This window comes from Neoarius graeffei, chromosome 17 (assembly GCF_027579695.1).
Source record: "Neoarius graeffei isolate fNeoGra1 chromosome 17, fNeoGra1.pri, whole genome shotgun sequence".
NCBI classification, from domain to species: domain Eukaryota; kingdom Metazoa; phylum Chordata; class Actinopteri; order Siluriformes; family Ariidae; genus Neoarius; species Neoarius graeffei.
In genome coordinates, this window is record NC_083585.1 from 26,540,199 (window position 1) to 26,556,931 (window position 16,733).

Consider the following 16,733-nt stretch of genomic DNA (forward strand, 5'->3'; position numbering starts at 1 on the left):
GATGCATAACTAATGTATTAAACTGACTGTATTTAGCAGAGTGCTCCAGGGCATGAACCATGCGAGACCAGATATGACATATAATTCACGAGGCAGCAAGTCCGTTGTTGTGAAAAACCCAAGTTTTATCTAGTTGGCAGCGTGGCACTATTTGAGCTGCATCACATCTCTTTTGAGAGAGGGCTCTTCCTGTTTCTGAACATTTGTTTTGTTCAAGCAAAACGTTGTTGCTTATATCTACCGATGTTTGTTTGTTTGTTTGTTTGTTTGTTTGTTTGTTTTCTTTTATTACAGTGGGTCAAAAAAGTATTTAGTCAGTCACCAATTGTGCAAGTTCTCCCACTGAAAAAGATGAGAGGCCTGTAATTTTCATCATAGGTATACCTCAACTATGAGAGACAGAATGAGAAAAAAAAAATCCAGAAAATCACATTGTCTGATTTTTTTAAAGAATTTATTTGCAAATTATGGTGGAAAATAAGTATTTGGTCAATAACAAAAGTTCATCTCAATACTTTGTTATATACCCTTTGTTGGCAATGACAGAGGTCAAACGTTTTCTGTAAGTCTTCACAAGGTTTTCACACACTGTTGCTGGTATTTTGGCCCATTCCTCCATGCAGATCTCCTCTAGAGCAGTGATGTTTTGGGGCTGTCGCTAGGCAACACGGACTTTCAACTCCCTCCAAAGATTTTCTATGGGGTTGAGATCTGGAGACTGGCTAGGCCACTCCAGGACCTTGAAATGCTTCTTACGAAGCCACTCCTTCGTTGCCCGGGCGGTGTGTTTGGGATCATTGTCATGCTGAAAGACTCAGCCACGTTTCATCTTCAATGCCCTTGCTGATGGAAGGAGGTTTTCACTCAAAATCTCATGATACATAGCCCCATTCATTCTTTCCTTTACACGGATCAGTCGTCCTGGTCCCTTTGCAGAAAAACAGCCCCAAAGCATGATGTTTCCACCCCCATGCTTCACAGTAGGTATGGTGTTCTTTGGATGCAACTCAGCATTCTTTCTCCTCCAAACACGACAAGTTGAGTTTTTACCAAAAAGTTCTATTTTGGTTTCATCTGACCATATGACATTCTCCCAATCCTCTTCTGGATCATCCAAATGCTCTCTAGCAAACTTCAGATGGGCCTGGACATGTACTGGCTTAAGCAGGGGGACACGTCTGGCACTGCAGGATTTGAGTCCCTGGCGGCGTAGTGTGTTACTGATGGTAGCCTTTGTTACTTTGGTCCCAGCTCTCTGCAGGTCATTCACTAGGTCCCCCCGTGTGGTTCTGGGATTTTTGCTCACCGTTCTTGTGATCATTTTGACCCCACGGGGTGAGATCTTGCGTGGAGCCCCAGATCGAGGGAGATTATCAGTGGTCTTGTATGTCTTCCATTTTCTAATAATTGCTCCCATAGTTGATTTCTTCACACCAAGCTGCTTACCTATTGCAGATTCAGTCTTCCCAGCCTGGTGCAGGTCTACAATTTTGTTTCTGGTGTCCTTTGACAGCTCTTTGGTCTTGGCCATAGTGGAGTTTGGAGTGTGACTGTTTGAGGTTGTGGACAGGTGTCTTTTATACTGATAACGAGTTCAAACAGGTGCCATTAATACAGGTAACGAGTGGAGGACAGAGGAGCCTCTTAAAGAAGTTGTTACAGGTCTGTGAGAGCCAGAAATCTTGCTTGTTTGTAGGTGATCAAATACTTATTTTACCGAGGAATTTGCCAATTAATTCATTAAAAATCCTACAATGTGATTTCCTGGATTCTTTCCCCCCTTCTGTCTCTCAGAGTTGAAGTGTACCTATGATGAAAATTACAGGCCTCTCTCATCTTTTTAAGTGGGAGAACTTGCACAATTGGTGGCTGACTAAATACTTTTTTGCCCCACTGTATGTTTCGAGGTTGCTTTACATTGAAGGCAGTATGAGGAGTTCTGTCGCATTATCTCTCTACCATAATCAGCTGGGATCATGACCAGTCACAGCACCTAAACCTGACAGTTCTGATTCCCACTGGAGTCGCGGCAAAATATTACTGTAAATGTTAGCAGGTCACCAGGGGATCGATGAACATTTTGACTTTACTGTTTTGCTCCCATTCCTACACACCATTATTACAGCATAATAGCAGGAAATGTACAATTTTCAATGCGTGTGTGAAATAGCATATTTGGTTTCTTTACTTCTCTCCCCTTCCCCCCAGGATGTGTCTTGTCTGAACAGAGACACCTCGAAAGTAATTATAGTGGACTGCAAGCGAGAGGCCTTCAGCTTGCAGCCCTTCAATGGCATGGCGCTGCGCAAGTGGGATGGCAACTCGGAGGACCGCACACTCTATGACTTAGCTGCCTTTCTTAAAAGTAAGTGTACTTGCTGTTGAGTGCGTAAGAAAAACCACACCAAGTCCTAATGATTTGTTTGTCCTGTGCAGCAATTGCGATGAGCGGTGTGGAGGATGTGCGTACTGTCCTGGAAAACTACGCCCATGAGGAAGACCCCATTGAGGCCTTTAAAAGGAGACAAGCACAGCTCGCACTGGTATGCTGACACTTTTTTTTTCTCTTTCTTGTTACCTTGTCATGCAAGACTTTAGTTCCCCCACACTATCCAAGTCACTAGATGTTTTCCCCACAACAAGAACCATTTTACAAACCCAGTCACTTGAGGCGTGTTTCCACCACCAGGGCTGACCTTAGCACATAGTTTCCATACTTTTGTGGACGATGATCTACTGGCATTGAACTTGCAGTACTAAACATCCTTAATTGGCCTGTAGAGTTAAAATATAATGAGGAACCCTCACTCCAGAACAGGCGCTTAAAACTGGCTCTTCAGTACGCAGTCAAACTCAAGGCAGACCAAAACAATCCAGCTTCCTCTGCGGTTTTCCAGTCCCAGCATCTGCAGCCGGATGAGGCCATGCCTAATTACATCCGTCATTTTGGAGTCCATATACAGTGGTGCTTGAAAGTTTGTGAACCCTTTAGAATTTTCTACATTTCTGCATAAATATGACCCAAAACATCATCAGATTTTCACACAAGTCCTAAAAGTAGATAAAGAGAACCCAGTTAAACAAATGAGACAAAAATATTATACTTGGTCATTTATTTATTGAGGAAAATGATCCAATATTACATATCTGTGAGTGGCAAAAGTATGTGAACCTCTAGGATTAGCAGTTAATTTGAAGGTGAAATTAGAGTCAGGTGTTTTCGATCAATGGGATGACAATCAGGTGTGAGTGGGCACCCTGTTTTATTTAAAGAACAGGGATCTATCAAAGTCTGATCTTCACAACACATGTTTGTGGAAGTGTATCATGGCACGAACAAAGGAGATTTCTGAGGACCTCAGAAAAAGCGTTGTTGATGCTCATCAGGCTGGAAAAGGTTACAAAACCATCTGTAAAGAGTTTGGACTCCACCAATCCACAGTCAGACAGATTGTGTACAAATGGAGGAAATTCAAGACCATTGTTACCCTCCCCAGGAGTGGTTGACCAACAAAGATCACTCCAAGAGCAAGGCGTGTAATAGTCGGTGAGGTCACAAAGGACCCCAGGGTAACTTCTAAGCAACTGAAGGCCTCTCTCACATTGGCTAATGTTCATGAGTCCACCACCAGGAGAACACTGAACAATGGTGTGCATGGCAGGGTTGCAAGGAGAAAGCCTCTGGTCTCCAAAAAGAACATTGCTGCTCGTCTGCAGTTTGCTAAAGATCACGTGGACAAGCCAGAAGGCTATTGGAAAAATGTTTTGTGGAAGGATGAGAGCAGAATAGAACTTTTTGGTTTAAATGAGAAGCGTTATGTTTGGAGAAAGGAAAACACTGCATTCCAGCATAAGAACCTTATCCCATCTGTGAAACATGGTGGTGGTAGTATCGTGGTTTGGGCCTGTTTTGCTGCATCTGGGCCAGGACGGCTTGCCATCACTGATGGAATAATGAATTCTGAATTATACCAGTGAATTCTAAAGGAAAATGTCAGGACATCTGTCCATGAACTGAATCTCAAGAGAAGGTGGGTCATGCAGCAAGACAACAACGCTAAGCACGCAAGTCGTTCTACCAAAGAATGGTTAAAGAAGAATAAAGTGAATGTTTTGGAATGGCCAAGTCAAAGTCCTGACCTTAATCCAATGGAAATGTTGTGGAAGGACCTGAAGCGAGCAGTTCATGTGAGGAAACCCACCAACATCCCAGAGTTGAAGCTGTTCTGTACGGAGGAATGGGGTAAAGTTCCTCCAAGCCGGTGTGCAGGACTGATCAACAGTTACCGGAAACGTTTAGTTGCAGTTATTGCTGCACAAGGGGGTCACACCAGATACTGAAAGCAAAGGTTCACATACTTTTGCCACTCACAGATATGTAATATTGGATCATTTTCCTCAATAAAAAAATGACCAAGTATAATATTTTGTCTCATTTGTTTAACTGGGTTCTCTTTATCTACTTTTAGGACTTGTGTGAAAATCTGATGATGTTTTGGGTCATATTTATGCAGAAATATAGAAAATTCTAAAGGGTTCACAAACTTTCAAGCACCACTGTAAAACCTCATCTGGAGAAGCTAAACCTCAATCTGGACAACTTGAGACACATTTCTTCTCCATTCCCTCATGGAATTTGGGGAAAAACAAATATCATAATGGATTTGGGCCAGAGCAGGAAGGTAATGACGCACACGTGTACCAGGAGCAGCTTTTAGATACAAGATTTCCTTTTCAGACACCTAAATACGCTGATGGATCTAAAGCAGATAAACATGTTTCTGCAGCTGTAACAACTGGACACGATCATCATGGACTGTGCATTTTAAAACGGAGTTCTTGACTTGTTGCTGAAGCCTGTGCTTTGTTAGCACTGGAGTATATTGTCAACACTAAACAGAACCTTTAAAAACAAAAAAAAGACTGATCACCCTTGGTCAGTATTTTAGATAAACTTGAAGTTTTACAGACTGAATGTTAGTTTTTGTTGGATTCCAGGCCATGTTGGCCTTGCAGGCAGATAATGAGGCCAAAAGAGATCTCACCGAAGAAGTCACTGACCGTAAAATCCCGACCTCAGACCTGCACTGGCATCCTATATTTTAAGGAAGTAGCAGACCGGATGGGATGAACGTCCCGAAAACTAATTGCACAAAATCAACCCTGCCATCAATAACCCTAACGCACTTTTGTTCTCCTTTCAAGCCACACATGATGGAGTGGTCTATACCAGGCGTCAGATTGGGTGTTCAAGGCTCACCCATGTGTGGGTTATTTTTGTTTGTTTGTTTGTTTTTTTTAAATCCCCTGCTGGCTGAAAGGCCCGAAGGGGGATTATGTCATGCCGATGTCCGTCCGTCCCGGGAAGCGTACTCGTCTTCTGAAATCAACTCTTCTCACAATTTTTGGAGGAATTTCACAAAACTTGACAGGATTCTTTGTTATATATCGCTAATACGCATATTGCAATTTCGTTCAATTAAAGGAGAACTGAAGTCCTTTTTAAACTTGCTTTATTTCTTAATTAACGTGTTATTCAATTACGTTTTCGGTTTTAGTAACGGTGACTCGTATTGGCAACTAATTTGCAATTAAATATTATACTTACTGGCCTATTCGGTTTTTAGCCATGTTGAATTTAGTTCGTTTGGTCCACAGCAGGCGTCGCTTATCCGCGCGATCTTCACAAGACTTGTGCGAGACTTCGAAACGTCAAGCGTCAGCCAGGTGTCAGTGCTGCCATTTTGAAAACTGTTTTCCAAACGAAGTATTGCACAAAAACGAGTTTAAATGACAATTACTGCCTACTTTTTTCAAACTTTCCTGATTGCTATCAAAACAAACAAAACTTCCGGCGTGATTATGTCAGCATTCAAAGGAGTGCACGCATGTCTTTTGACAACATTGGCAGATGTTGGTCACTTTGATTTCCGCTGTACATTTTACTTCCGTCCTACGATGTCTCGCACAGGTCTCAGCGAATCTTGTTTACGGCCATCGCTTTGACATATGGACTGATGTATTACAGAGCGTATTTCAAACACTCATAACTTGCTATAGCAGTGACAAAATAGCGATCAAAAATGCGGTCCTATATTTAATAAAATGAGAGAAATAGAATTTTGATGATAAAAAAATCTGCCTTCAGTTCTCCTTTAAGTTGCATTTTACCAGAGTTATGGCCCTTGATTACCAAACTTGTACTTTGACAGTTTCCTGAGGGTGTAATAAGCACCTATAGCATAGATATAGTTGCCAGCGGGGGATATTTGTGCTCTTGGAGCACTCATTATTAAAGGTTGAAGAACCACCAGCATGCCGTTTTTGTAGGACTTCGCTGAAAATCAAGTATATTTTACTTCACTGTCCTGGTCTAAACACCACAAAGGAACGTTTTTACTCTCGAAACATGTTGGATGATGTTTTTAAGAAGGTCAAAAAAGTCAAAGTCTGTCCCGCGCCAGGATCTGGACTTCCCGGGCAGTCTCCGGTCCCAGCACTAACCAGCTCTTAAAGCGCATGGGTGTGGCGCCAATCTCGGTTTCTATAGCCCTCAAACTCTCACCAATTATACAGTCAGGGTTAGAGTGGGGGGCTAGTCCTCTGGTAACTGCGAGAGTTTGACTCCCTACTCACATCTGTATTGCAGCATGCCTTGCCAGATAGCAGGGTCTTTTAGTATTACCTGTCCATGAGGACCAGCTCACGGCCTTTTAAAAAGGTGCCGCCACAAAAATTGTTAGTTTCCATCACATGCGTTTTGAAAGCAGCTCACTTAGTTTTGTTTTTGTTTGTTTGTTTATCTCATACCCCTTTTCCACCAAATCAGTTCCAGGGCTGGTTCGGGGCCGGTGCTGGTTCACAACTCGTTCAACTTGCGAGCCAGCTGAGAACCAGCTTGCTTTTCCATCGCTCGCGGTGCTAGGAGAAGACACGTCATTACATCGCTGTATACGTCAGTTACATCGTTGTATACGTCATTACGTCGTTGTATACGTCATTACATCGCTACGTTTGCATAAACCTTGGCGCGAATATCGAAGCAAAAACAACACGGAAGAAGCAGCAGCAACAACAATAATAATAATAATAATAGTGGATGACTTCGCGTTTGTACAGCTGCTGCTTCTCGTCGCTTAAAAATGGCGATCTTTCACGGTCTTGTTATTGTTGTTGGTCTTAACAACTCCGCCCCCCCGCTGACGTAAGCGGTTCTTTCCTCTGGCCCAGCAGAGAGTTGGTGCTAGCCTGGAACCGGTTTTTCTGGCCCCAGAGCCAGTTCTTTGTCAGTGGAAACAGAAAACCTGGTTCCAAACTAAGCACTGGCCCCAAACCAGCCCTGGAACTGCTTTGGTGGAAAAGGGGCAACAGTGGCACAGAGCTGGTGTCATTTGAAGGCTGCTGAAGAGTGGTGGGTTTCCCAAAAGCCTCTTAACGCTAAGGGTATCTTAACTACGAGAAAGAATGTTCTCATTGTGCTGTTTGCTCTACCGTTTAACGATGATCTTTGCGCTACGATGCTTTTGGGAAACTCGCCACAGCTCATTTCACCTTTATAACAAGGCATGTATCCGTCATTGGTAGCCTTATAGCTCTGGATCGCTGTCATTGATGGACACAAGTGCAGATGATTCAGTGCATCCTCTCTGTATTTTGAATTCTACGGCTAAGCCTCAGACCCATTTACCCAGCTTTTTTCTCCTCCCCTCCCTCCCTCCCATGTGTAGCTAGCAAGTACTTTTTCTTTTAAAAAAAAAAACACTTGAACTGAGCTTTGTACATTAACATCACGTTCCAGCAAAGCAGAGCAACAAAGAACAACTTAAATGTTGATGTTTTCCATGCTGGCTGTTGTGTGTTTTCATCCACATTTTGAAGACATTTAAGTTATTCCATGAAATTGAGTCATACATGAGTTGATTGCTATAAGCCAGTGTAATGGAAACTTCTAATAAACACTTCAGAACGCTTAACAGTTGTCTTTTCAGTTATTTATTATAGTAGATTACATAAACAGAGATATAAAACAGGAAAGGAAAAAGGAGACGACGCCACTTCAGGTGATGCCGAGAGCGCACGCTCTGAGTTGTGTCTTAGTGGCTGTTCTCTATTATACTCTAAAGGCATTCGCTTACTGCTCATGTCTGTACGCGATTGGCTCGAGGCTTTCGATGAAGCTTTGTTAAAGCGTGCACCTGGCGTGCTCTGGGATGTGCAGGCGGGTGCGTGGTTAGGGAGAACCCAGACACCCTGCTTATCACCAGCCACGGGCACAGAAAGGCGATTACAGCATGTGGGGGAAGCAACTTTTCTCAGTACCCTAGGCTACTTGAGCTCAACACACAAAAACGCAGAGAATAGGAATGTTCATTCACTAAATTTCCTTCACACCATGTACGACGAGATGGAGTGAAATAACTGTTTTATTCTATCCACATTAGGGATGGCGAAAACTAAAAAAAATCTTGACCGACCACCGAGCCTCATTAGCTGGTTAAAGTCGGTTAACCTATGAGTTTAAAATTCTAGAATTGGAATTATTAGAATCTATTCTAAATCTAACCGCGAGCATCCGCACATTCAGTCCCAGTCGCTGCCCTCCACTCACATTACCTTTTCTACAGCGCAAAACATTTAGTCAAACGTGGCACTGATGTCGAGGGGTTTGTATTGGAGCGGAGGACAAATGGCTCCAGCTTAGAGACAGCTTCAGTTGGCCATGATGGCGTTGAAAATAAAGTCAAGTGCTAGAAGAACTACATAACATTCAGTGATGGGAATAATGGCGTTAAAATAAGGGTGTTTTCACACCTGGTCCCCTTTAAAGGAACCAGACTCAGTCCTCTTTAAGTGGACCAAAAAGTGGACCAACAGAAAAAGAGCTCAGTTCTTTTTGTGTTCACACTGTGAATTTATTACAAAGAGGACTGGGTTCTCTTTCTGGTCCAGTTAAGCTTTGATGGGGCCTCAGTCCTCTTTCTGTTCACACCAGGTCCTCTAGAGCCCTCAGACCCCCAGTGCATGGAATTCTGGGTAATTTTCTCTTGAATCAAAATGTCTGTTGCCATGCTTGCCCTGCTGTATTCTTTGATCAAAATAGTGCGGATTAAGGAAAATATGCGCAGTGCACGATCATTATATTCACTTTTTTATTGTGGCCGACTCATCAGTCAGTAAGTTCAGAAAGCGGCTGTGGTAAGTTCCAAAAGGAAGTTGAGTTTCCCTGCTACAGTCACATGACCAACTATGGCAAACGAAGAAGGTTAAACTACAGTGAAAAAGGCGAAGTGAACCCGGTGCGCTTTTTGTTCACAATGCGCAGATTAGGCGAACCGTACCGTTGATTTTTAGCGAACCGTACTGAGACCACCTCCTGAGGTGGTCTCAGTTCGGTTCGCTTTAAGGGGGTCTGGGTACGGTTGGAGTGTTCACATATGTGCAAAAAATGCTGAGTCATCGATCTGAGTTCGGTTAGATGGCTGAAAGGGACCAAGTGTGAAAACACCCTAAAGGCTGTTATAACGCTGGGTAATCTAATTAATTAGCTACAATCGTTATAACGCCGTTACCAATATCAACACGCCATTACTGCAAGGTATTGAAGTTGCTCTGAAGCCGTCACCGACTTGGCTCACAGACATAAAAGCTGCGTTTGTCACTCCCCCTCCAGACACCGCTGTCATTTCATTCTCTCCCCTTCCCTCCAAAAGGCGGCATCTGCGCCTTTAGTTTGCGTGGAGAGATATGATCTGCAATAACATGCATTGTTGGCTACAGACCGAAACATACTTTCAGAATGCACTGGCTAAGGCAGGACTAAACTCCATGTGCCTTCTAATAATAATTTTTAAAAAAAAAACAGAATAGTAATTTGTAAGCTAAAAAGTCTAGCCTGATGATACTTTTTGAGACTTTTCTTTCGCCGAGTGGCAGCTGTCTTCAACTGGGGCGGGAGGGCGGGACATGACTAAATGGGTCATTAACTGGGGCGGGAGGGCGGGACATGACTGAATGGGTGTTTCTGATTTGTCAGCTGTCGTCCTTACACCGCATGGCACGCCCCAAGCGTTTACAACACAGAATTCCAGGTTCTCCGCTCCAAAATCGGCAGCTTCAAAACGATTGATTTTTTTAACGGACAACCAAAAAAAATTTAACCGGTTGACGCTGATTCGGTCAAATGGTCATCGGTTAACATCCCTAATCCACAATCACTGGATTTTAAGAAACGGAGCGTTTTTTTTTATTTTTTGCAAATTCGATCAGGAAAACCTTTTATACGAAACGTCCAACAATTGTTTCTGTTTAGAATGAGAAATAGAATTTTGATGATAAATTTGCCTTCAGTTCTCCTTTAAGTCGCATTAAGTAGCACTTTATAACAAGTGCTAATGGTGATTCCGAATGAAAATGAAATGAAACAAACTGGTGAAATGACAGAAGTAATTTGTGAAAAATGCGATAATTCTTGAAAAATGGTGCGTTCTTACCATCAAATACTTTTATTCCATATTTTGTTGCTGCCCTTGTTTTATTATTATGTTTGTTTGTTTTTGAGTAGAGTTTTTATTACCTCGCACGGGACAGTCCACCAGGGGCCGAGGTATTGTTTTTGGTGGGGTTTGTTTGTTTTTGTTTTGTTAACGATATTACAGGAAAACGGCCGGACCAATCTTCATGAAACTTTCAGGATAGATGGGCATTGGTCTCAAATAGAACCTCCAACTAGAGCCCTGCACTCCCACGGGAGTCCCGCGGGACCCGACGCAAAGCAGTGCGGCGCGGGACAAATTTTGAAAGCTCATTGCAGGCGGGAGGGGGAGCGCACAATGCGGGAGCGGGCGGGAGAGGTGATAAGCTGCAGTCCCGCTAACTAAAAACGTGTTTAAAATAAAATTTATAAATTATTAATATATGTCTATCATATATAATTTGTGCTGGATATTTTATTTGGCATTAATAAAAACATTTTAAGATGCCTAAATTTGCGGATGTGGTCTAATCTCGCGTACGTTTCCGATTCCTTTCCGCTCTTCCGTGTTTGAGATCTCCGATTATGGCAGAAGAGCAGAGCTCCTCTCGTGAAGCTCACAGTGCTTCAGAAGTAAGTGCTGCTTTAAAAAGAGGTACATTTACCGTTAAAAAGTCAAGAGTCCTGAAATCAGACATTTGGAAGTCGTTCTCACTCGTGGTTGGTTGTTTGGGAAACACACCCCTGAACGTGAGCTGTAGATATTTATGCTCAAATCCACTCAAAGTAGGGGGCGGGGCACCATCACGCTGTGTCTTTTAAATTATATTAATTTCTTATAGGCCTACTTGTATTTCCTAGAATGTAAATGTGAGGAGTGACATATAAGCTATGTGCAATGTACAATATTCTTAATATCCACTGTAGGTGTGTAGGGTATCTCTGTAAAGCCTCAGCTGCGCATGCCGCCTGGCAGCGCGCACCCTTGCTACGTGCGCTAGGTGAAGGATCGGTCAGTGGAGAGCTCAGCTAAGCTCAGCATGTTTAATTCCCCAAGCCAATGACAAGAACTTTCGTGAGAAATAACGCGAACATCTGCATCGTGCGGGATTTGCGGGCGGGAGCGGGACAAAATATGGCAGGCGGGAGCTAGCCTGGGCCCGCCCATCCTAAGTGTGACGCAACACGAGGGCCTGTTGCGAGCTTAGTCTGGCAAGGCAAGCTATCTCCAGCTCTTCCAAGCTCCCGAAAAATCGGGAGCCAATCAACTTTGAGCATCTCCAACGGCCCTGGGTAGAGGCGTGTTCAAGGCAGTGACGTAGTAGAACTGCGACCGGAAGCCATAGATTGTTTACAGAATCTATGCCGGAAGCGCTTCATTCACTAGAAACATTACGAACATGGAGCAGCGGCAAGCCTTTGACACAGCGGTAGATGCTGTATTGAAAGCATTCAACGGGAAGTTCTCATTAAAAACGGAGCAAAGAGCAGCCCTGGAGGTATTTATCTTCTTCCTGTTACTCAAGCAGTTTCCGTCGCGTCACATACGTCAGAGGAAAGAGTGATGTGATTGGTTTAAGCTTCGTCACAGCCTTTTCTGGCTTCGACCAGTAGCAAACTGAGGCATTTCAGGGAGGCGGGTCAACCACGCGCTTTGGGAAACGGTTGGGCTTAATATCTTTGCCAGACCAAATGCTCGCAGAGCTTTGAAGTCGCGTTAGCCAGACTAGGCAGGAGCGGGACTGAAAATCATAATTCTTTGCAGGAGCGGGCGGGAGCGGGACTGCACAATGCGGGAGCGGGACTGAAAATTCCGTCCCGCGCAGACCTCTACCTCCAACATTTTGAGGGTCATCAAAAAGGTCAAAATTATAGTTATTGCAGATTTACTACATAATTATATGTAAGGAAATCTTAGCGCCTCTGAAGAGCTCTTTAGTTGCTTTAAAAACAAACAAAAAAAGTGCTACTGGGCGAGGTTTGTTTTGCCTAGCAACACTTTTGTTTTGCCCTCGGTTGATTCAATGACATGCTCCGCCATTTTGTTTTTCTCTACTCACGGTATATGAGCTGATATCCTAGTACTAGATTAGCCAATCAGAGCGCACGATTGCTCATATCCAGTGAGCGTGGATAGAATAAATTGTATTATACATAAGGAATGCATAATACAGCAGGACATGCTGTTATAGGAAAAAGACAGGGTGTTGTAATGCAGCCAGTGTTACTGTTACCATCTGATGTGGATTATTTTCCTGTATCAGCATGTCAGAAGGTGTGTTGTGTTCTTCCACTGTAACTATTGTGCTTGGTCAGATCTGCTGATATAGCAAAGTAATGAACAAGGCCGATCTGGTGTTCTGATCACTGCAGGAGTGTTTATAACTTGTAGTACTGTTCCTGATTATGATTTTTGACTTGATGATATTTGATGTTCCACTTGTGTCTGTGTGTAGGAGGAGGAGCAGAGGCTGGCGGATATTTCTCAGCACAAGAAGCAGGGATTATCTTTAGGTTCCATTGCAGGCCGGTTCTGGTCCCGCAAGCAGCAATGAAAGTTGTCCTCGCTGAAGGCTGGCAGTTCCGGGCCACTCTGGGCAGTGACGGGTCAGTGGGGCAAAGCCACGGTCACTGAGCAGGTAGTACCCTTGGCTGCATGGGAGGGAGAATAATTGGGGGGGGGACCCAAAACATCCAGTTCCTTCCACTGAACACTTCCTGCCATGGTGTGAGAGAGGAGTCAGGAACTCCAAAAGACTTTGAGTACCTGTGTGCTGGTGAAGGCGTTCTCTGGACTGAACCCAGCCTACAGCACGCCTTTCTCTGATCCCAGTCGTTGTGTTTGTGTCTACAAATTCGTTCCAAAGGTCTGTATACCTGGACCAATTTTTCTCTACTCCTCCTTAGCTCATTTTGTCCTTTCTACTCATGCAGAGGAAAAAAAAAAAGCCATCATCAGCCACATCTTGTACTGGACACAATCAGTGCTCACTAGATGATGCAATTTAGACCCTGTTTAGTGCGATATCTATCTGGAGCACTAATGGAGTGTGGCCACATACGTGTGTACTGGAGTTGTGTACTCTTGCTGCTGTAAGGACCGCATCTGTGTAACAGTATGTCAGATTGTAGTTCATATTAAGTGACGTCACATTTCATGATGCCATTGACAGGTTGCCATTTCTGTTTGTAACTGCAGTGGTACACTACATCGAATGTGCTTGTGTAACACATTTAATGTGAACTGCTTACATGACCTTCAATAAACAAAATCTTTGACTTTCTATAATCACTGGCTTTTTTTCCTCCCCTACAGTGCTTTGCAAAAGTTTTCATCCCCCTTGGTGTTTGTCCTGTTTTATCGCATTACAAGCTGGAATTAAAATGGATTTTTGGAGGATTCGCACCATTTGATTTACACGACATGCATACCACTTTAAAGGTGAAAATTGTTGTTTTATTGTGACACAAACAATAATTAAGATGAAATCTGGAGTGTGCATAGGTATTCACGCCCCTCAAAGTCAATACATTGTTGAACCACCTTTTGCTACACTTATAGCTGCAAGTCTCTTGGACTATGTCTCTATTAGCTTAGCACATCTAGCCACTGGGATTTTTGCCCATTCCTCAAGGCAAAACTGCTCCAACTCCTTCAAGTTAGATGGGTTGCGTTGGTGTACAGCAATCTTCAAGTTATGCCACAGATTCTCACTTGGATTGAGGTCTGGGGTTGGATTCGGCCATTCCAAGACATTTAAATGTTTCCCTTTAAACCACTCTAGTGTAGCTTTAGCAGTATGTTTAGGGTCATTGTCCTGCTGGACCGTGAACCTTCGTCCCAGTCTCAAACCTCTGGTCGACTCAAACAGGTTTTCCTCCAGAATTGCCCTGTATTTAGTGCCATCCATCTTTCCTTCAGTCCTGACCAGCTTTCCTGTCCCTGCAGATGAAAAACATCCCCACAGCATGATGCTGCCACCACCATGCTTCACTGTAGGAATGGTGTTCTCAGGGTGTTGGGTTTGCACCACACATGGCATTTCCCATGATGGCCAAAAAGTTCAATTTTTGTCTCATTTGACCAGAGAATCTTCTTCCATGTGTTTGGGGAGTCTGCCACATGCTGTTGGGCAAACACCAAACGTGTTTTCTTAAGCAATTACTTTTTTTTTTCGGTCACTCTTCCATAAAGCCCCACTCTGTAGAGTGTATGGCTTAAAGTGGTCCTATGGACAGATACTCCCATCTCTGCTGTGGATCTTTGCAGCTCCTTCAGTGTTATCTTTGGTGTCTTTGCATCTCTGATTAATGCCCTCCTTGCCCGGTCTGTGAGTTTTGTGCGCTGACAGAATGATGGAACTGTCAGCGCACGGTCAAAGGTAAACCTGCGCATGCGCACACACACACGGACTTCCTCTGTCTGCTCGACTGCACGAAGCAAGCGATTTCATGCACATTTGCTCCAATCCCTTCAAATTAAATAACTTCCCAGCTCCAGAATGGCCTGATATTTTGTGAGATATTACAGAAATAAACATGTATCACAATGACCACATTTCAGAGGGAACTAAATTTCACAGATTTTATGAAATCGAAAGGCCGTCTCGCTTTAAAAAGCTTTATTTGGCATTTTGTTCAAAGATAAGTTAACTATGTCAACCAGGGGCCACTTTATTCTACTGTAGTGTTATTTTGCAAAGGTTTTTGATGGCATGTATGAAAAATATAGGTTCTATTTCCAGATTGGCAGATATCAGATTTGAAGCCTTGGTATGGCGAGCCATAGGCTCAACTGAATCTAACTGAATCTTGGGCAAACACCAAACGTGTTTTCTTAAGCAATTACTTTTTTTTTTTTTTTTTTCTGGCCACTCTTCCATAAAGCCCCGCTCTGTAGAGTGTACGGCTTAAAGTGGTCCTATGGACAGATACTCCCATCTCCGCTGTGGATCTTTGCAGCTCCTTCAGTGTTATCTTTGGTGTCTTTGTTGCATCTCTGATTAATGCCCTCCTTGCCCGGTCTGTGAGTTTTGGTGGGCGGCCTTCTCTTGTCAGGTTTGTAGTGGTGCCATGTTCTTTCCATTTTGCTATAATGGATTTAATGGAGCTCCCTGGGATATTCAAAGTCTGGGATATTTTTTATAACCCAACCCTGATCTATACTTCTCCACAACTTTGTCTCTGACCTGTTTGGAGGCTCCTTGGTTTTCATGATGTTTGTTTGGTAGTGTTGCAGAGTCAGGGTCCTTCCAGAACAGGCTGATTTATACAGACATCATGTGACAGATCATGTGACACTTTGATTGCACACAGGTGGATCTTAATCAACTAATTACGTGACTTAGGAAATGAATTGGTTGGAGCAGCTCTGATTTAGGGGTTTCATAAGAAAGGGGATGAATACTTATGCACACTCCAGATTTTTGTTTTTTCATCTTAATTATTATTTGTGCCACAATAAAACAATGTGCACCTTTAAAGTGGTCGGCATGTCGTGTAAATCAAATGGTGCTAACTCTCCAAAAATCCATTTTAATTCCAGCTTGTAATGCAACAAAACAGGACAAGCACCAAGGGGGATGAATACTTTTGCAAAGCACTGTACTTCATTAATTTTACTTAAATGAATCACTTGCAGTAGACCTGGACAACTACAGGGGCATGCAGCTTTTGTGTATGAATGAATGAGTGCAAAGATATTTAATGAGTTCACTCCTCTTCTTGATGTTACTTCATTGATTGATTTATGGAAATAATTACGATGTTTACCAATGTACGTCAGGATTACTAATGAAATCTCCTGCTCTTTTGGATTTTGAAGTATTTTCCACTTCTGCTTTTTTGATGTCTTTGTGTCCATGTTTCTTTCAGTTGTCTTTTTCACTCTTGGTAATTGTATCTCTGAACACTTAATATCCCTGAACTTAATTTTATGTAATTGTATTCTTGAAATTGTATCCCTGAAGACCTTTCTGTACCCTGTCTCAGGTTTGTAAATGATCGGCGTCTTCTGTTTTCAGTCTTGTGATAACACTTGCTCTGATTTCACAGCAAATTGCTTGGGAACTTTTCCTGCCTTTAGAAGATTGAGCAAGGTAAACACTTTGTGACCTTGGTATTAAAGGTAGACGGCCTTTCAGATTTCAAGTGTAGGTCATAAAAAGAATTTTCCCCGACACCCAATTATTTTTGTTTAACGGACCGAAAGCTGCTGAATTCGTTTCACAGACTTCAAATTTTATTAGTTAAATAGAACAAT

The 16,733-nt window shown here is 43.0% G+C and overlaps 1 protein-coding gene across 1 annotated transcript in view; it reads left to right on the plus strand.

The window, feature by feature from the left end:
* The window catches only part of timm50 (translocase of inner mitochondrial membrane 50 homolog (S. cerevisiae)), a 138,002-nt gene extending 124,242 nt beyond the window's left edge, over window positions 1-13,760 (plus strand). The window contains exons 9-11 of the mRNA XM_060898058.1: window positions 2,209-2,365; window positions 2,437-2,543; window positions 12,928-13,760. Of these exons, the coding sequence (XP_060754041.1) occupies window positions 2,209-2,365; window positions 2,437-2,543; window positions 12,928-13,026 (363 nt within the window). The 3' untranslated portion in view covers window positions 13,027-13,760. The remainder of the gene's footprint in view (window positions 1-2,208; window positions 2,366-2,436; window positions 2,544-12,927) is intronic.
* Window positions 13,761-16,733: the final 2,973 nt, after the last annotated feature.